Below are 21,683 nucleotides of genomic sequence, written 5' to 3' on the forward strand. Positions count from 1 at the left end.
ACAACAAATATTTGCCACAGTAGCCAGACTCAAAGAGAAGATGAACAAGGAAATAAACAATAAGGAGGAAAGTATGAGCAATCAGTCAAAACATGTAAAAATAAAAAAACTAACAGTCCAGAGCTTCATTATACTTGTGTGAGGAAATATTATTAAAGATATCCAACTTAGAAGAGCAGGCAGCTTGGGTACAAACGAACAAATAAAACTCAAACTCGTAAAATGAAAGAAAAAACAGAAGCTCATGTGGAGATCTCTGATGGTAGTTTTACTGAAACTATATCAACATAAAATCCTCATCTACTAGCTCCAGTTCCTCCATGAAGCTTCTTGCCTCCCATTCAGACAGCCCAGTGTCTGCATGACGTGATGGGACAGAAAGAGTCTGAATCATGCAGAGGTTTCAGTCTGCACTCCTTTCTGATGTCTCACTTCCAGTCTTCATCACCACCCTTTGCTCTGAAGTTTCCAGCTCCTGCAGGACATCATCTGCCACATGCAGCTTCTTCCTCCTCTCTTCTTCTGCTCTACCATTTTTCCTGCTTTCCCTCTTCCTCTTGCAGACAAGATCAGAGTCTTTGTCACCAACGCGACCCTCTGGGACCCCCAAAACCCGCATGCAGACGATGGCAGCTGCTTGCTCTGCAAACTTCTTTGACTTTTCCCTGAAAGAAAAAAGAAAAAACACATTTCACACTGGAATGCAGTGGAAATGGGGTGCAGAGAGACAAATGAGGAAAGTCACGACAAAAGAAGAGATTAGCAGCTGAAAGGTGTGCCGATTATGATCTGATCTTCTGACGAGAGCGTAGCTTCCCACACGGTGAAGCCCAGTTGGACCGTGCTCCTGCAGCGGGACCTTCATGGGGTTTACACCTCTGTCATGGAGACATCAAGTCCACTCAATAACTTGATAAGGGAAATGTCACTCCCTAGTTTCCTGTTTTGCATCCGTCTCTGCAGCAAACACCTGGTTCCAGTGAAGCGAGTGAACAACACGCGTGCTCTGTGCGTCATTTCCATGTAGAAGACAGCATGAAGCCATTGTTAGGGTCCCTACAACGCAGGATATGCATGATGTCACGGTAATGTTCTTAATCAACATGAGCCACATCTTTAAGTTTTAATCATTTATACGGCGGTCAAAAAAAAAAAACTATATAAAAATAGTGACATAAAAACCTAAAAACAGCAGATCAAAGCAAGTCAAAACAAAATAACAGCTAAAGACACCAGCAGAGCAGAATCTCATGCCGCGTCAGAAAGATACGACGGAGCACAACAGTTTAAGGATTAAAAAAAAAAGTAGAAGAATCTTAACATGAACTCTAAAATTCACAGGGGGTGGGGGGTGAGGCGGTCCGACTGGATGGACTTGTCCATCCCACTGAACTTAGCACAGGAATGGTTGGCTGTAACACTGCTTGTTGGTGCACCGAGCATCCAGTGATGCTGAAGGTAGAAGCTTGAAATCCAGAAGTTCTCTAGTTCTAAAAACCGTGTGTTTGAGCAGGTTGGATGCAGAGCAGATGTACAACGATCAGAAGCTGTCAGCACAGCAGGAAGTGTCCTCTGCTGATGTCTGCCTCGCTAGAGCCAGAGGGCGGCCTTTGAAGAGCAGAAAAGCTCTTCAACAACACTTCATTTGATCCTGACTGCTGGAACACGCAACACTGACGAAGCCTGAGCTTTTCCAAGCGTTCCATCTTCTTTTGGAAAGCTACCGATTCTCTTTATTAGGACTGCATTTAAAACAGAATCAACATTTTAATCAGAATGTAGAATCTGTTCATCAGAGTCCCAATCTGATGCTGCCTTAAAGCAAAAATGCTTTCAAAAAGGAGAAAATATTGTTTTATGTCAAATGCTGTCAATCCTGAACATGACTGATAGCAATTCTTCTGTTTCTGCTTTTGTTGTTCTGGTGGATGATCAGCCGTTTTCAACTGAATTTTCTTCTCATCTAAAAGGTTTAATCAGTACTGCAACACCACAATCTCACAGCAAGAATGCTCTGGTTCCAATCCCGGCTGGATCTTTTCTGTGGTGTTTGCATGTTCTCCTCATGCATGTGTGGGTTTTCTTCCTCCCCCACTCCAAAAACATAGGTCAACTGGTAGTTCTAAGTTGTCCCTTAGGAGTGAGGGTGTGTGTGTAATAATAATAGATCCTTTATTTATCCCACAATGGGGAAATTCTTCTCCACATTTTGCTCCATCCCCTGGGGGGAGCTGCAGACTAGCCGCGCTCGGGGGGGACGGGGGGGGGGCAGCTGGCTGGGGAGAGCGGGGATCGATCCGCCATCCCTTCGGTTGTTGGACGACCTGCTCTACCGCCTGAGCTACACTGCCACCCAGGACAGGGTCCAGCGCCTCAGTGGGCCTCCACAGGGATAAACAGCGATCTGTACTGTGTGTAAATTACAACCCAAGTATTTCAAAATGACAGACGGAATAAAGCAGACTTCAGTGAAACTGAATTTCTCTGTGATGGAGCAGGGCTTCTGGGTGTGCACTGACCAGAGGGAAGATCTGTATTTCTTCTCATCCAGAGTCACAGTGGACTGGAAGGCTCGGTCCTGAGGGCGCTGCACCTGACAACACACACACACACACACACACACACACACACGCGTTGATTGCAACACAAATCTGCTGCGTTTCCTGCTCACATGCTTGGTTGTTGCTTTGGTTATCGCTGGGTACTGCGCTTATCACACACTTGAAGAACAGGTCTGACTGCTCACAGGCACCGACCTGCCACACTCACCTGGAACAGACGGGCTGAGCTGATCTTCCCAGCAGAACCTCTGAGGCACCACCATGAGGCTGGTCAACATTGTGCAACTATCTGTCTTTCTGCACGTCAGTGTTTGCTGCAGCCGCCCGGCCCTCAGGGCTCACCTGTTTGACCTCTGAAGGTGGTTGGGTGAGATGATCAGCTCCGTCAGTGCCAATACCATGACTCTTCTTCTGGAGACAAACCTCTCTAAACCCTGAGCTCCAGGCCTCACCCCATCGATCTCGGGACAGACGGATCATTTCATATTTTTGCTGACGTCCAACATCGTTTAAAGCTGTTGGACTCCATCCAAAACAGAGGACAGAGTCTTTCCTACTTTAGAGGCAACAATGAATGTTGCTGCTGCAGCACGTTTGTAGGCTTTCCCTGAGATTTTAAACACAACCCCACTTGGCCAACGCGTTGAGACATGACACGCTTATCAGCAGAAGGTTTTTCATGCACTAATGCCTTTCTGATGCAGTTTCCTGCTGATCATGTCTCGTGCAGCCGATGCCGTCATCTTTCACGTAAACACTCGTTCTTGCATTTCTGCACACATGGTCACCATATGTTCTTTCTTTCTTTTATATTCTGCAGCAGTCCTGGACTGCAAAGACCAGATTGTTTGCTCAATTATTTCAAAATGTGCCTTTGGGCAAAAATGCCAGCCCCATCATCAAAAACTAACCAATGTTTGCTCACACCTAGCACCCAGTGAAAAGGAATTTTACATTTCTACAACCCCAGTCTTGTTGACCTTTGACCTTGGGAAAGAAGCTGCCATCATGAAATGATAAAAATAATAATCCCTTTAGTACCAGCTACCAATTTAGAATCATTTAAATTTGAGCGGCCATACAACGCTACTTGCAGCTCTATTTATACTCTAAGATCGACTACAGGTCCGTTTACATGATTCAAATTGATGACAACATCTTCTGAATGAATGCAGACTTCATTGAAAGAAAAACCTGTTACTTGGCAAAGTTTGTATTTTTTCTCCTCAGTGATAGAATCCTTGTTTCTATGAGGCTGTACACAGGATTGCTTCGTTTGTGTTCCTTTACCTGACAGAAACTTTCTGTCATTCTGCACATCCTTCCTTGAAATCTTTTGGCGGGGTTCCCTTACCGTCTCGTACAGCGGCTGCTCCATCCTCTGCTTCCGGCTCCACTCCAGCAGAACCATCTTTGGTGTGATCTGAGGCGGATACTCTCTTCTGGATCCACAAACACACACAGACACACAACGCATGAGATGAGCCCTCTATAGAGAACCAGAGCGCTGAAGGCAAGCAGCCATTTCTGAGGCTGGAACAGGTTCTGCTGACTGATATGAAACACTAAATCATTTTCCACTATGGTGCCGTTGGCCGACTTTTCTGAAACTGTGTTCACACTGAATGGGATTTGGGGGGGAGCGGCGCATTTCAGGCATCGAGTTTCAGGCATCACGGCGCAGAACGGCACGGGTGTTGCTGTGTGTCCAGAGTTCAATCATCTAAACTTTGGTGAAAAATGTGCGTCACGTCAACCAATCAGGAACTCAGCTTTGGACCTTGACATCCAAAACCAACATGGAGGAAAATCTGATCATTCTCCTCCTGAACTTTATGATATTTTCCTTTTTTGCATCGAGACAATAATAAAAAAATCCTGAAATTTCATTCCTGCTTTCATTTTTCCCATCCTCGACATAATGCTTTTTTCACACTGGAGTCGATTCACGCGTCAAATTCGCATCTCGGCAGGTTGGTCCCAGCATAAAATGTTTTTCTGGACTTCATCTGTTGCCACATGATGGAAAACATGGATGATGTTGAGCGTGTAAGTTGGGTTTCTATGTCTGGGTTCACCAGATCATTCAGAGACGCTCGCAGTACTGCAGGAGTGCCAATCTGGGCCAAACTTGGCCAAATTTGGCCATCTGTCAGGGGCCAAGTTCGAAGAATTTCTGTCCTGCATTAACTCAAGAGGAGAAAATAAAAATAAAACTGAAAGATCTTTTTTTATTATTGTTTCGATAAAAAACATAAGCTACACATCATAAGCCCATGGAGCGAGCGCGCCCGCCTTAATGGCGCCTGCAGCGGCTCTCCGTCTGCCCAGACCGGGAGCGCCTGCTCACTAGCGCTGCCGGACCCTGGACAGCGGAGCTCGCCATGTTGTCCACTGGGTGGCTGGCCAGAGTACTGGGCGTGATCGCTCCAGCTCCATGGACGCTGTGACAGGCTGGCGACCTGTCAAAGCGTCGACAGCCTGTCACAGAGGCTTTTTTTCTACCCTTTGATCTAGTCACTGAAAACGTCATGTGCCCAAAGCAGAGTCCCTTGCCTCGCAGCTTCGGACTCCCAAAACGCACCGCGGGACCTCAGATCGTGTCTGTACGTTGACTTAGCATTGAAAATTGACTCCCCTGACGCACGAATCCCGTGCGGTGTGAATGCAGCATAATGTGGTCATCACACCGTTTCACAGAGATGGACGTAGCACCGAAGGCGTCTGCAGCAGACGGTGAAGCTCACCGTACTGGAGGAGTGTCTGTGTCATGAACCCAGACATGGAGGCGTGAGTACCAATGACTTTGTAGAACTCTTTAAAATGAATAAAACAGAACTCCCAATTCATTGAAAATGAGACAAACATGCAGTGATCAGGCTGAAAACTTTTGAGAGTAGCTCCTCCCACACATGGTAGAACCGTCTAGTTTAGGGTCTAAAGATTTTGAAAACGGGTTTTAAAAAAAAGTGGGGAGATGTGATTGCATTTAAATCTCGCACTGCAGCCCCATTCATTGTCATTTGCTACAAACTGACCGCTCAAACTTGACGGCCATGGTGATGACGCCTCCGTCCACGACAGGACTGCTGGGCAGGCTGCTGCTCTGAAGGGCGTCCCTCCTCGTCTGCAGCTGCTCCTCAGTCTGCCGATAAAACTCCTGCAGCCCCAACGCCTCACTGTCAAAAAAGTGCAACATGACCCAACACCTTCCAGGAGCTCCCACTGCCATGACCGTCACTTAAACCTGTCCACACCTGATCTCCGCGTTGGTCTGCGCCGCCTGAACCTGCTTCCCTAGAGGAGACTCCACCTTGTCTCGCAGCATCTGACACAGGCAGTACTTTGTGTTGAAGGCATGATTGTCGTACTGGATTGCCTGGGAAAGAACGGACAGCTCTGCCTCAAGCCCTTCAGGGTTCGTTTTTGGACGAGTGACGGACAGTCGACTTACATATTTTAAGTATTCCTGCATGACTCTCTCCAGAGGAAGAAGACCCTGGCTTCTGAACACGGATGCATTCCACATGGCGGCGCGGGCCAGCATAACCGAGGCGGCGCCCGTTGCACATCTAAACTCCTCAATGTCCTCGTAGCTTTTCACCAGATCCAGAGAACCTCCACTGCAGAACACAAATGACTGAGTCAGGAGCTTCTGTGATGGACTCTATCAGAGAACAGAGGCAGACCTCTGAATGTACTGCAGTTAAGACCCATCAGGATTTGAGTTTTTTTTGATTAACATTTTCTACCACCTCTGTGAATCAGTGAAAGCTGATTTGCTGTGGCTAAACCCTGATGGGATGTGCCGAAGGGTCAACAAACAAGATTTTTAAACGTCAAAAATTAAGTTTGATTGTGGTTCAGTCTGACTATGCAGGTTTTTCCCAGCAACCCCCTGAAAGGACCTGGTTTCTTTTTGTCATTGTTCTCCTGGAAGAAGTCCTGAACAATTCATGTCAGCAGTCATTCAGTGAATCTCATATATCTAGTGGGCTGGCTGGAGATGGTAACCAGAGCTAAACTCCCCAAATGTGGGACTCTGTTTGTGAGGGACAAAGAGGGGCTTCATAAGATTAAGAAGCAAAACTTTATTTTGCCCCTCCATCTTTGCTGTGGTGATGGACAGACTGACAGATGAGGTCAGACCAGAATCTCTGGGGACTGTGATGTTTGCAGATGACACTGTGATCTGTAGTGAGAGCAGAGAGCAGGTGGAGGAACATCTAGAAAGGTGGAGGTTTCTCTTGAAAGTAGAGGAATGAAGGTCAGTAAGACAGAGAATCTGTGTGTAAATGAGAGGAACGGTGAGTAACGGTGAGGGAGCAGAGGTGGAGCAGGTGGAGGACTAAGTTCTTAGTCAACAGTCCAAAACAACAGAACATGTAGGAAATAGATGAAGAAACATCTGCAAACAGGAGAGAATAGGTTGAGGAAGGTTGGAGGTGTGAAGAGGAACAAAAGAGTATCATCAAGAATGAAAGGAAAGGTGTAGAAGACGGTGGTGAGAACAGCACTGTTGTTGTTTCAAAGACTCTGATGCAGAGATGAAGATGTTGAGGTTCTCTGTGGGACCAGAATGGATCAGGAATGAATCCATCAGAGGAACAGATCACGGTAGATGTTCTGGAGATCAATGCAGGAAAGCAGATGGAGATGGTTTGGACACAAGGAACAGTGATGATGCTGGAAAAAGTATGCTGAGGTTGAAGGAAAGATGACTAGAGGAAGACCAAAGAGGAGGTTCATGGAAGTAGAGAAGGAGGAGCACGGAGGTACAGAAGGAGCATAGAGGTAGAGAAGGAGCAAGGAGGTAGAGAAGGATCATGGAGGTAGAGAAGGAGGACATGAGAGTGGATGGTGTGAAGGAGGAGGATGCAGAGGAGAGGGTTAGATGGAGGTGGATGATTTGCTGTAGCGCCCTCTAAAGGGCAAAGAAGAAGTTTTTCTATTAACAACATTTTAAGTTTAACACTTGAAAACCTTTTTTCTAAGTTTGGGTTTGACTGCTGTGAAGACTCAGATGAAGTGCAGTCAGTGAAGTGAAGGGAGGTGATGATGTAGTGCAGTCTTTCTTAACAGAACATCAAAGCAGGCATCAAGCTCTGGGAAATGTCCTGATTGGTCAGAGAGGCTGAGACGTCAGCACAGCGGCACATGAGCCCCGGCTGAACGTCCCTCACAAAGCTGTTGGCGCTTACTTTGCAATGACGGGGACAGAAACGGCCCGAGCGACTGCCTGGATGTAGTCACAGTGGACAGGATGTCGGGGCCGCTCATCCTTGAACCTGAAGCAGAACGAGAACAGCAGTTTACCACAGCACAGAAGCTTTGTCTCCAAGGCAACGGGTCAGGCAGGACTGTCAGGTCTTCAGAGGGGTTTCTTTATTTTGAAAAACTGTTCGAACTACATAGATATATATATTTTAATTCAAATTAGGAACATCTTTTGATAGTTTCCACTAAAATCTTCATTACAAGAGCTCAGACTTGTGTCATGTGGTCACGTCAATCCGACAGATGTGGGACGGGAACGTGTTATGAAACAGGGGCTCACCTTCCGTGCACAGCAATGGCAGCAACGCCCACCTTCTCGATCCTTTGTGCGAGAGCGACGGTCTCCTCCAGCTGAAAGGCAGCAGAGATGCTGGTCAGACGGCTGACACGTCCATCCCTCTGCTTCACTTTTCAAACCTGACTATACTATTTGTGATCGAATTTGGATTGAATTCCCCCCGTCTCCCACACTGCTAACCCTTAGTGAGTATAAAAAAGATACAAAGGACACGAATAAGAACTGATGCATGCAGAAACTCACTCCTGAAACTCCCCGTGTTTGAGGGTGGGGTTCAAACCACCAAGCTGTTCCTGCAGCTCAACAAACCCTCTGGGAGGGGCTATCACCTAAATTTGAACTTTCTGCACAAAGCTGCCTTAAATATTTGAATCTCCAATGGAACCACGTTCCAGAAATAAAAACGCTTGTGTGAAAAATTAAAACAATTTTCTAATTTGAGCCAACATCAGTTCCTTTGCCTGGCTGTTTTATTGTTCTGTTTAATTTTTAGGTCTACTTACTGGTTTGTATCAGTTTACTTCATGCAGGCAAAACCTCTGTTGGAGCAACATTTCCTGGATTCTGAGTGAGCCTGGATGCCTGTGAAGGTCAGGTTGTTTGGCTCTCTCTGCTTACCGTAGGAAGAATTCTGATTTTACAGGTCACAGGAACAGACACTCCGGACACCAGCTTCCTCAGGATCTGTCACATCACAGGAGCTCTTCACAATAAACTTTGTGCTTCGAGGAGGAAGTATTCCTGCGCGTCAAACTTACAGCTTCGATCTTGTCCGGATCGGACAGTAGAGCAGCGCCCATGCCCCCCTGCAGGACGGCATGAATCAGTCAGACTGAAGCGAGCAGACGGACGCTGAACGGTCTGACCTCACCTTGGTGGAGTATTCCTTTGGACAGCCCATGTTCACGTCGATGGCGGCGACGTCCATCTCTCTGTGTAACAGATGATGCAGAGAGCCAGCGATCAGACTTCGCTGCATCCTTTCACTCTTTTGTAGCCATGAAACAGAATCAGTGTATGACTCAGTGGATTCTGCAGCATATAGAACCCACAGCAGAACCAGCTCTGCTCCCAAGACCAACACCTCCTCCTCTTCTGCTCCACCGTGCCTCTGAGGAGCTACGACTTCCTGTCCGACGGGAACCAGCAGGTGAGGAGGGACAGACAGACGTACAGGCGAGTCGTGTCTCCTCTGAACAACTGACCAAACTTAAACTTCAGCATTTCATCACTGAGACTCTGTCTGTTTGCAAAGAGATATGGAAGCTGAAGGAACACAAAGCAGCTGGTAGAACCGAGCCAGAACCGAACCGGGTGAAGCTGCATTCAGCTGCTCTGCAGCTGCCTGATCATCTCAGAGGATCTCCAATTGTCTCATCTTTAAAAAGTCCAAACTTTGCTTCATCCTAAGTTGCTCCACTCCAGTGTTCTCAATCTTCTCCCTTCCCTTAACCTGTTGGCGGCTAAAGCTCCTGCGTCGTTGGAAAGCCCCTCCCCCTCCTGCATTGCTGCTGCTGCATAAATAAAGCCGCCCTGCCTTGTTGGAACTAAATTAACCAAACGTTTAGTCAAAGCAGAGGAAAGCAGCCACACACACACACACAGGAGCAGATCATCGTCACACTCATGTTTGAGATGTTCTCATAGGACGGCAGGGAACTGGAGCTGAAGAGGAGCTTCTACCGCCCACCCTGCAAACACAAAGCACTGCACCGGGAAAGTAGGAGAGTAACAACGGAGACATGAACTCACACCAGTCGGGCCACGGCCAGCGCTCTGTCTGGATCTGCTGTTCCCTAAAGAAACAAAAGCAGCGTCAGTGAGACTAAGCATCTGCAGACTCGCCTCCGTCTGGTTAAACACGCGGCATCCCACCATCTGGAAGACAACTCGTTCCTTCTCCTTCCCGCAGGTCCTGAACATCACTCGATCATCTGGAGCCACGAAATCCACCGTATCCAACACATCTGACAGACAAAAACACACCAGACATCAGGGAGATCCCTGTATGGTTACCAGATGTTTAGGACTAGCCCGTTTCTTCAGAGGGTTTAATCTTAGTCACAACTGCCTGTGCGGGTTGATATGGGCAAACCTGTACGCCCATAGAGCTGGCCAGACATTTTAAGTTCCTAGACGATCCCGCGAGCCAAAAATGTTCATGATGCAGAATTTCCTCTGGGCTTGCTGTGAGACACAGCTTGCAGCGATCGCCTCAAACACACTCGGGGGAAGTAGGCGAGATGCAGGCGTGTTCTGACAGATTTTTCATTTTTCTCTACCCCCAGAACCTAATAGTACACTAGTACTGTTCACATGAAATGTGCACACTCCTTTGTGCACAGCCTGGCTGTGAGAAATAAAGAAATGAAACAGATTGTAGTTTGTGCGGACATCCTACGGACGTCCTTACATACAACACATGCCGTACGAGGAGCATTGCGTGCGCTCAGTAAGGAGCCAGTTGTGCTCCTTCATGACAAGAGTTCTGCGTAAAGACACTATCAGCCGTACGTCATCATTGCGTATAACTTCCATTAGCCTTACAAGTACTTCACGATGCGCTTATCACACGCATGACAATGGTACGTTCCATTTTCATTGCGCTCCTTGAGGTGGCTGTATGAGCCTGAAGGGAACTGAAGACACAGCTGAGCTCCCATCAGGATGCAGCCGCTTCTCTCCACAACCCTCTATGGGCCGAACAAGCTAAAAGCCTGCAGCAGTCGTAGGGTTGACCTGCTCGGGCGCGTGTGACGAAGGCTTTACCACAACAATCCATTACTTCAATCAGTGAAGCACAGGGAGATGTAACTGTGGATGGATGACGCTGCTGTGTTCTGACTGATCCAAACAGTCTGCAGGACGACCTGCTGATGGCTGAACAGCAGCAACAGGCAAAGACAGACGACGAGCATTCTTACCGTTGACTACCCTTCGACACTGAGCCATTTTTATGTCAATCAGCTCCTGAGGTGAAAAACAAAGAATTTGTGAGCCGGCTGTGACGCTCAAGCGCCTTGAAAGAAGTCCAATCCCGCCAAAGGCTCCCACCTCGCAGTACACAACGTCAGCTCCGTAGTCCAGAGCCAGCAGCCTCATGGGCAGAGTTCCCACCCGGACCATGGGGGCCAGGGCGTTGATGTTCCTGAAGGTCAGCCTGCCTGCGGCCATGATGTCAGCCACGCCGCATTCAACAGCAGAACGCAGCGCTGTGTGCAAACCAACACAAGATGACACACAGCTCTCTCAGAGCATGTTTCTTTACGTTGGACCTGAGGAAACACAAAACCAAGCACACTGGGAAAACGTGCATGAGGCCGACAATACATTGCAGATGTATCCTTATCGCGATATCAAGCTGTGCAATACGCATATATCGCAAAAGTCAGAGACAATTGAAATAAATGGTTACCTTCAATGTGCTAAAACAATCTTATGGCAGTTTGAAGTGTTTAACAAAATCAAATAAATCCCTTTATAAATGTGACCAATCAGATGTTAGATGTTTGCCTCCGATGCAGACGAGGGTCATTTGGAATATAATTTTTAGGTAAATTATGTTGACTCTTATTTTAATTAAACTGTTGCAGTGAAATGGAAATGATGCTTTTGGTTGTTTTGCTATTTGTTCATGTATCGCAAGTTATATCGTCATCGTAATATAGATCACTGATGTCACAAATCCCAAGTTTTCCTCACATCGTGCCGCCCTAATCTGTAATCTATTGAACCAGACTAAAACTCAGTGAAAAAAGAAAAAACACTGCAGCAAATAAGACAGAATTACTGGATCTTTACCAACAAAAATAATATGATTCTGGATCAATTGTTAGCTAAAATTTACAGTCAAAATTACTGCAACACTTATTTTGTAAGATTACTTTAAGAAAAACACACAAATGTAAAGCAAAAAGTTTAAGAGTTTCAGATGTTTAAACCTTTCGACCTTTCTCTGACCTTGCAATGACCCAGCTGTGTTGACATGCAATGTCACTGAAAGTAATGCACACCAGTAACGGATGGTTTAGAAGATAAGCAGTAATGAAAGGCATTTTAACGGTGTTAGTAGTGCTTTACTGTGAACATGCGCGTTCTTTAAGAACCATGAAAGGTTTGCTGTGTGCGTCTGGTCCTCCGGTATCTCAGTCACGACCAGATCCACAGGAGGGAGGCCGCTCCTGTAAACGGGTTCTCCAGTTTGGTTCTGTGATGCCACATGTGCTACAGGTCCAAATGTTTCTAAGCTCCCGCTTTGGGGACAAGCACTTCCAGTTCCACGCCACAGCACCAGGAAGGTCCATGAAGACATGGATGAGAGAGGATGGCGGGAAATCCCATTCCTGACCTCAACCTGACAGAACTCTTTGGATCAGAGCAAAGACTGGGATCCAGGCCGTCACAAATGTGCTCCTTGAAGTGTGCTCCTTGAAGAACGCTCAAACATTCCCATAAACAGCCAAACAAGGAAAGCTTCCCAGAAAAGCTGAAGCTGTTGAGGACGAGCAGACGTCACACGGAACCAAACGGGAGGTTTCTTCAGTTCATTTGTGTCAACGCAGACAAGCAAACACACATCTCACCATAAGTCAGGGATGTAGTGAAAACGCATAAATGGACTAAAAACTCATAAATGTAGTAAACAGTGTTTGTTTTCACTTCCCAGGTTTTTAGGATGTGTTGATAGACACACCTCATTGTGTGTTTTCCACATAATCGTCTCACTGTTTACAGTGTTTTACTTATTGGGGATAAAATTGTAACAGAAAAACCCCTTTAGTGTGGCATCAACGTCAACATGCTGTGGGGATAAAATGCTGATTTAGCCAGTCAGTCATTCCAAGTTCATCATTCCAACAGCCAGGAACACACAACGACCAGCTCCTCCTGACCGCGGCGCCTTCAGGTTGGTAGCAGGCAGTCAGGTGTTGCAGGGGAACCTGGGGAGTCTCAGAGTGTCATCAGCAGACTGGAATCATACTCAGAACTGCTGGCAGAGTTTGGGACAGACCAGGACCAGAACCTAAGGACGTCTGACCTCAGACATGGTTCTGCAGACGCCACACAGCTGCAGATGTTAACCGACTCCACCGCTTTCACCTGAATGCAGGTGACTCCAAGACACCACCATGAACGTTTGCAGGGGACACAAGACCATGTGACCTGGACAATGCAGCAGCGGTCGACCGTCCTGTTCACTGATGAGTGTCAGGTCACCGTGCACACAACTGATGGTTGTCGGTGTGAGCAAAAGGTGGGAATAGTCGCTACTGACATGGCCAATGTTTGTTATTATCTTTATTATTGCCTTTATTTATGGGATAATAAATATTAAATTAAATGAAAACTGTGTTTTTTTCTCATTTATTATTAGTAATATCAAAGGGAACTTTATGCATTTCATTCAAATTCAGACAAATTAGGAGAAGCACTCGTGTAAATAACAATCTCCCTGACTTATGGTGAGTAGTGTAAATAATAGTGTTATCCAGATAAATTGTTATGGGTTTGAACTGGCTGTGATTCTGATACCTTCACTTAACCAAACATCAGTCACAGTTTTAATATTTATATTGTCCTGGAGTTTATACAAATATAAATAAAATAAATGTTCAATTATGCCTCAAATCAATACGGCTTGTTGTTCCTACAGAGCCTCGTGTCTGTCAGGAGCTGCAGTAGATCAGAGATCATTGTGGTCTGCATGGATCCCGGGACCCGCTGCGCTACACACGGTTAACGTAAGCTTCTGTCGTTACTTACTGAGCGGATGTAACGCGTTACATCAGGGAGACGGTGATGCTGGAGTGGTTACCACATCATGATGACACGGTGCAGCGTGTGGCGGGGCTGAGCAGGCAGCTTCACTGTCCACGCCGGAGAACTTTCCTCCGCTCCACCTCCAGCCGTCACGTGATGAAGATGACGAAGAGCTAACCAGCTAACTAACTCCACGCGGGCTCTGTTCACATCCAACCCTGCAGAAGCCGCACACTTTAAATAAATAATCTCACCTGAACTGTCTTAACCCGTGATGACGATAGCGAGTACGAGGGCTCCGTGCCGCTGAACTTCCGGCTACCGGCTTGCGTTCTTCTTCTGCTGCGGTCGCTTCAACGTCGGACTTCTTCAACTTCTTCCACTGCTGAACGCCGCACTGGCGCCACCTGCTGGCATCCAAGCGGACTGCCGTCTCAAGTCAACAAACAAAATACTGTCGTTTACATATAACAACGACAATGTATAGAATATCCAATGCTCAGAATACAGCAAACAGGCATCTTTACAAAGTGAGTTAAAAACGTTTTTCTCTGTTAAATACTGAGGATAAGTGGCTTAGGCTCACACAAAAACCCCAATAAAAACATGTTTTTTTTTGCCAGAAAGTTACAGATAAATAACAAAGTTATGTGACAGAAATTTAACCATAACGAGAATAAGATGATCGATCACTGAAGCGTCTCCAGTTAGTTCAGAACACACTGGAACATCTGCATCACTCCAGTACCCAGTTCACTTCACCGTTCAAACTTTTACCAAGTGTTTTTAAAGCTTGTCATGGTCTTGTCCCAGTTTACTTAACTGAGCTTTTAACAGTCCACAGCTTTTCTAGAGTTTTAAGGATTACCTTATACTAATAAAAGTTGCTTAATCAATTATTGTAGATGCCTAAAATGACAGATCTCTAATTATATCACTTCACTGATATCTCACCTTAACAGATTTAAATCTCAATTAAAAATTTTTAGAATGGCGTTTAATGCTCAGTAGTTGGTGGCATTTTATTGTCTTTTATTTGTTTTAATGCATTCTTATTTATTTGTATGTATTTTATTGCAGACTGCTTTTTGTAATTTTATATGCTGTTTTTAATTTTGTTCTTAATTTGTCTAACTTTAAACTTTCTTCGGTCTTCCTTTTATTGTGAAGCATTTGGTGCACTATAGAAATAATTCAGTCATTCATTACTGATTGGGCTGGGATTCCTCTATTCTATCCTTTTCCTCTTGACTAATGATGCTCTGCCTCGTTTTTATTCATGATTATAAAATGTGCATAAAGAACATATGTATCAAGTGCTTGATCATATTTTTCCAACTTTTGTTTAGAGTGGCTAGGATAGGCTCCAGCAACCCCACCATCCCAAAAGGGATAAAATATCACAGCTATACCCTAAAGGGCAAATTTCTTGGGCAGAATGAAAATATATTAAATAATATAAATTAAGTAGGGTTTGTAGAAGAGATGGAGAGCCACACGCTAACATGCACACTTAGGTAGAATTTTACACCCATGAACCCATGAAGCGTGTTTTTGGACTGTGGGAGGAACCTGGAATTCCTGGAGAAATCCACACATGCGTGACGAGAACTCCCCACAGAACCCGGGCGGGATTCAAACCAGGCCCTTCTCACTGGGAGGCGAGAGTGTTGCATGTCACCGTGCAGCCCAAACCAAAAACCCCAGAGGAACCTCTGAGGCAGTGTTTTGACTCTCCTACCAGCAGGTGGCGCATTGACCCCATAACACGAAGACGCTGTAAAAGCCCATGAGAACTTTCAAAGAACCTTCCTCCTTCTTGCTCCTACGTCTCTGCATGTGTTGCTTTACAGGTCTTTACAGGCCCCTGACCTGAGGAGCCTGAAGGAGCCCGGAGGAGAGCGTCCCTGTGAAGAGTCAGTTTGGAAACTGCTGCACCTGTGAGAGTGCAGGGAGGAAAGATTCTTCCAATCTAAAACACTTGTCTGATTGTTCAGGAAATACTTCAGTTAACAAACAAAATATTGTTGTTCTTAGTTTCAAATATAATTTTTTTTTTTTAGTTTTGGTAAAAAATGAGTGACTTTTTCCATTTTCTGCTTATTGTAATGTTGTAATGATTTAAATGGTGCCAAGCATCAGCATTTTATTTGGGAAAACCCAAAAGAAAAATTCACATGTTTTTATGAAATAGCTTACATGTTATTTTAATAAGGAAATTCAAGGAAAAACTTAATAACAGCAGGAAAATGTGTGTTTTGTCATAAATAAGTTGGGTAAAGAACAGTACGGTCTTAATTACTAAAAGAAAGACAATGAAGACGTTTGCTTTCCCTTTGTTAGATTATTCTGTTGGCATCTCTGGAGCTGACCTTGAAAGGTTGAAGTTTTCTCTTGATCAAAGGAAGTATTCTGTTGATTTGGGCGACTGTGTCTCATGGCATTGACCTCTGGGGTTCCCCAGGGGTCTATACATGGCCAGGCACCAATACGTTAACACAAGACAATGAAATAATCAATCATTACACTTTAATTCATTCAGAATTATTTTAGGCAACGATTAATATTTAAATAATAGCTGCGATGGAGGCTCACTTTTATGTCTGATTTAATCCTTTCATCATTTTTTAAAGTGATGAGATGAGATGATAAGATAAATTTGTACACGTTGCTTTGAAGTTTTTACAGAAAAGCTAAATTATATTTAGAAAAACATTGATTCTGTAGACTCTGCAAAGATCGCATTTCATTTGAAATACAAAAGTTTTTACTCGGGACATTTCCACTGTAATTAGTGGGACTAAACAGTGAATGGGGGGGACGTGGGTGGGGTGGGGGGGGGGGGGGGGACACAGAGATGTGTGGTCTTGCAGCCTTTCCAGTGGCTGACCAGCCAACAGAAGCAGTAAATTTCCCTAATGACTTTTCAATGGTCTTTAATTCTCCATTTAGAGGGAGAGAAAATGTCAGGGCCGATGGAAAGGTTAATGTAACTTTCATCCACTAATAAACATGGCTTGATCAATGAACAATTCAATTAAAAGCTTTCTTTACTAGCTGGACACACACGTGCAGGCATGTGGGAACACACGCACGCACACATCTGAAATCATCAATGGTATTTGCTGCTTTAATTTTCACCAAAAATGCACGATTTAATGAAACGTTTAAAGAAAAATGAGCAAAAGAACAACACTGATCCATTTAATAAGGGCATCCAATCACATATATCTTATTATAAACAGGTCAGAAAATGAAGGGATCAAAACAATGTAATGGCAAAATAAAACCACATTTGATGAAAGACTGAAGAACAGAGCAGAGTTTTGTGAAGATGCTCACTCATAAACTCACAGGACGATGAGGATGTGCAGAACTCTCCATCTGTCAGGGGCTGGACTCACCTAGACTGCAACTGTTTCATTTTGACACGTATGTTTCGATAAAAAGGGTTGGGATACAAAATATTATTCTATATCTTTGTGCACATTTCAGGATTTGGGAAGAAAAAGGACTGACGTGTTTGTGTCAATGACAAATGAGCACACAGAGGCACAGATGGTCTTCCTCCCACCCGTTTCACTCTCCTTCATTTGATAAAACAATGAAGTGACACCTTATCATTATGAGTTACAAAATAAAATGTTGTAGTACTGATGGATGCACTTTGACCCCTGAAAGATCTAAATAAATAACCTTAAAAACACTGACCATCTATCAGTAGAATTCATTCATTCCTCCTCTAATCCGTTTTATCCCTTTCTGGGTCACAGGGTTGCTGGAGCCTATCCTAGTCATTCGTGGGTGAAGGCAGGGGACACCCATGACAGGTCGCCAGTCTGTGTCAGGGCCACAATCACACACCCATGCACACTTACATTCACACCTATGGACAATTTAAAGAAACCAATGAACCTATCAAGCATGTTTTTGGTTGGAGGAAGCCGGAATCAGGACTTGAACTGGGGCCTTCTTAACATACATATATATATATATATATATATATATATATATATATATATATATATATATATATATATATATATATATATATATATATATATGTTTAAAAAAAACAAAGAAAACAAAACGCCCCTCTCACCCTCCGTGGGTGGTTTCTCCTCCAAGCTCGGGTCCTCTACCAGAGGCCTGGGAGCTTGAGGGTCCTGCGCAGTATCTTAGCTGTTCCTAGTACTGCGCTTTTCTGGACTGAGAGGTCTGAGGTCTTTCCAGGTATCTGTTGTAGCCACTCCTCCAGCTTGGGGGTTACTGCCCCGAGTGCTCCAATTACCACAGGCACCACTGTCACCTTCACTTTCCATGCTTTCTCCAGTTTCTCATGTTCCTTCTTCCTGATGTTCTGCCAAGTGACGGGATCCATGTATGCTTTCCCTGCCAGCATCTTACACCCTGCAGTTATGTGCACCCTACCATGACAAAGGTGGATAAAGGTGGAAAGATTTCATGTCATCCATGGACACCAGTGAAGATCACAAATCATTGAAGAAAAAAGGTTCAGAGCACTGTCTAGTGGGTCTAGATGCGCCAACTCCCAATGTTAAAGTGCCTAGGATAGCACAAGGGTTATATTCAATTCAATGACTTTTTAAATGGAAATAACATCTTTGAATGTATCGGTCTGGTTTTAGAAGGAAGTAACCTGGACTGTCAGAAACTCTCAGGCCTGGTACTACTGGATCTGAGTGCAGCATTTGACACAGTAGATCACAGCATTTTTCTCAGCAGGCTGAGTGTTTTGAGCATCTCTGGTACCATACTAAAGTGGTTTTACTATTGCCAGCACAGAGGTGCTAATGCACGCTTTTATTTCCAGCAGCTTAGATCATTGGAATGCCCTGCTCTCTGGTCTTCCCAGAAGAAGGATGTCGAACCTTTAACTCCTGCAAAACGCAGCCGCACGCGTGCTGACGAGGACCACGGGGAGACATTTTAAAACCGCTGCATTGGCTCCCTGTGAAATTCAGAATTGGTTTTAACGTTCTTTTATTGGTTTGTCAATGTTTTTATGGTCTTGGGCTTCAATATTTATCTGATATGGTTTTAAAGTATGAGCCATCGCGGACCCTGAGGTCCTCTGATACCGGCCGTTATTTCAAAAGTCAGAACTAAAACAAACGACAAGGAGTCACTCAGTTTTTCTGGACCTCTCCTGTGGAACAGCCTCCCAGCATGCCTCAGGGCCGCAGAGACTGTTCGTGTTTTTAAAGGAGGGCTCAAGACCTTTTTAATCTAGCTTTTAGTTGAAATTTAGGAACTTATTTGAAGTTTTGGCTCTTATTGTTAGATCTGGGGGGGTCCTTTAGTAGAACTTGAGTGGGGGGGTCCCTGGGGGGGGGCACTGATGTGGACATGTCCTCAAAATGTAATTTCCTTTCTTCAGTACCAAGCCAGATTCATGCATTGCATCATTTTATCACTCTTTTTATCATGGCGAGTGTGTTTATGTGTTTGTGTGTGTGTGTGTGGGGGGGGGGGGTGTTGCCGGCATTGTGTGAGTTTTAAACAAAATATTTGTTTGTCTGGTCCTTTAGTTTTTAAATTTGATTATGTTTTTATGTAAAGCACTTTGAGTAGCTCGCGTTGTAAAAGTGCTTTAGAAATAAAGTTTAATATACTACTACTTTTAATATATATTAATATACAGGGGAGCCGTGGTGCAGCAGTAGAGCGGTCAACCACTGATCAGAAGACTGTAGATTCGACTCCCACCTTGTGTTGAAGTGTCCTTGGGCAAGACGCTGAACCCCACCTTGCCTATGGTGGAAGGATGGCGCCAGTGTTCAGCAGAGAAGCCGCGATCAGTGTGTGAACGAGACTGTGACTGTTTGGCGCTTCGGGCATTCAAGGAAGGTAATATATTATTAGTGTATATGGATATTGTCAACTATAAAAGGCTTAAGAATAGCACGATATAGGCTCTTTAACTGTATGACACTGTGTCTTTTTGAGATTGAAAAAAATAGAACACACAGACACAGACATGGAAAGGTTTTCTTCTATTGTGATATCTTAGATGACCCCACCCTTACTTTGACGTGTTCTTCCTACCATGACAAAGGTGGATAAAGGTGGAAAGATTTCATGTAATCCATGGACACCAGTGAAGATCAAAAATCATTCAAGAAAAAAGGTTCAGAGCACCGTCTAGTGGGGTCTAGATGACCCAACTCCCAATGATAAGGTGCCTAGGATAGCACAAGGGTTAAAATGACTTGACAGTCCTGGTTTGGGTTTTGCTGTTTGTATAAACTTTATAATTTTCCAGAGATTGATTACATTTATATCTGTTGAAGGAAAGTGATGCAGTTCATGTTTTAAATGTCTGGCACAACTTTCCTTACATGTGTCTACATTTTATTCAGCTGTTTTCTATGCAAACATCATTAATGCAGTTGAGGAACATATGCTGCCAGAAACATCCATTTCCATCTTAGATGCCTGGTGTTGTGCTCCTGACACTGAGAGCCATCATTCATCCTCGGAGCTGTGACGTGTCTTGTCTCCTTGTGATGGGTGATCTCTCTCCTCACACTAATGACTATTATCTTTAATTCACAGAGTCTCAATTAAGAGCTTATTACAGGTCAGTGATTAACAATTAGCTGATAAGGACCCTGACACACTAACGCTGAGCGAGGACAGCTGAAAGGAGCCGTCCAGAAAATGGTAATTTCCCCCAAAGTAGAATGTATGCAGTGTGGAAATCAAAGCTAACTGTAGCTGAAGCAAACTTAGATTCATACATGTGTGTTATTTAATGAGTTAAAGCCGTTCTAACATAAAAACATAATTTTTTACAATTGTACAAACTAAAATAAATAACTTTTGAATATGTTGTCATTGAAGCCCAAGCAGCTAGACTGACAGCCCAAAGTCCCCAAAAAATCTTTCAAAAAGTAAAAGAATTCAGCACAAACATGTTTTTTTTAAAGTGTGTGTTTATGGACCTATTTGTTTTCAGTGAAGTATTATTCCAAAGTTTTCCATGCAGACATAGTCTAAATTTTGAAATGTCTTTACACTTTTATTTTTCATGTTCATTTCCTTCCTGCCACTAAAGAAACTATTCAATAGTTTATACAGTTTTGGAGAAATGTCTGTACTTTCTGCCTCAAAAGCAAATGTTTGCGATTTTTCCATTCAATCATAAACCATTTTCAAATAGCATTCAGTCAGACAACTCATGCAGTAAAGAAGATTTATTCCATAGTGATATCTTAGATGACCCCACCCTTATATTGACGTGTTCTCCCTACCATGACAAAGGTGGATAAAGGTGGAAAGATTTCATGTAATCCATGGACACCAGTGAAGATCACAAATCATTCAAGAAAAAAGGTTCAGAGCACTGTCTAGTGGGTCTAGATGACCCTATTCCCAATGTTAAAGTGCCTAGGATAGCACAAGGGTTACACATGTACTTCCTCTCTCTTTTTGAAAACTTTGGTTTACAGTTCTAAAATAAATCAGACTGGTGCTGCCATAGACAGACGGTGCTGCAGAAATGTGGCTCTACTCGACATGATCTCTGAAAGTTCAACAGTTTTTTCACATCAGGTCTCCTTGTTAAAATGATCCATGTCTCTTTTTTAAAGTTCTTAGAGTCTAAAGGTCTGAAAACAGGCTAAAGACTTTTGCAGTCCTTTAATATTCCATAAATATAGCAGAGGCTTTCATCCACACTTGGTTTTGTGTTTCCCCCTCACACTGAAGCTGCTATTCATCTTGATCCTGTTTATTGGGTACATAAAAGAATGTAGAGCTAA

General features: G+C 44.2%; 1 protein-coding gene across 5 annotated transcripts; it reads right to left on the minus strand.

Annotated features, from left to right (window-relative positions):
* Window positions 1-128: 128 nt before the first annotated feature.
* Window positions 129-14,274, minus strand: dus2 (dihydrouridine synthase 2). Of its 5 annotated transcripts, none has more exons than XM_011475760.3 (16): window positions 13,900-14,260; window positions 11,191-11,411; window positions 11,061-11,106; window positions 10,012-10,103; window positions 9,889-9,932; window positions 9,008-9,068; window positions 8,895-8,942; window positions 8,755-8,820; window positions 8,119-8,189; window positions 7,763-7,849; window positions 6,016-6,184; window positions 5,819-5,940; window positions 5,600-5,740; window positions 3,916-4,003; window positions 2,520-2,587; window positions 129-665 (listed from the first exon to the last, which is right to left on the minus strand). In XM_011475760.3, exons 2-16 carry the CDS (start codon window positions 11,308-11,310, stop codon window positions 404-406), a joined length of 1,485 nt encoding a protein of 494 aa, XP_011474062.1. In that variant the 5' UTR covers window positions 11,311-11,411; window positions 13,900-14,260; the 3' UTR covers window positions 129-403. The 5 variants fall into 5 exon arrangements, with proteins under 5 accessions (XP_011474062.1, XP_020559440.1, XP_011474061.1 ...); XM_011475759.3 differs by having other exon boundaries at window positions 131-665; window positions 2,520-2,593; window positions 14,151-14,274; XM_020703780.2 differs by having other exon boundaries at window positions 131-665; window positions 2,520-2,593; window positions 11,191-11,348.
* Window positions 14,275-21,683: the final 7,409 nt, after the last annotated feature.

This window comes from Oryzias latipes, chromosome 6 (genome assembly GCF_002234675.1).
Source record: "Oryzias latipes chromosome 6, ASM223467v1".
Lineage (NCBI taxonomy): Eukaryota > Metazoa > Chordata > Actinopteri > Beloniformes > Adrianichthyidae > Oryzias > Oryzias latipes.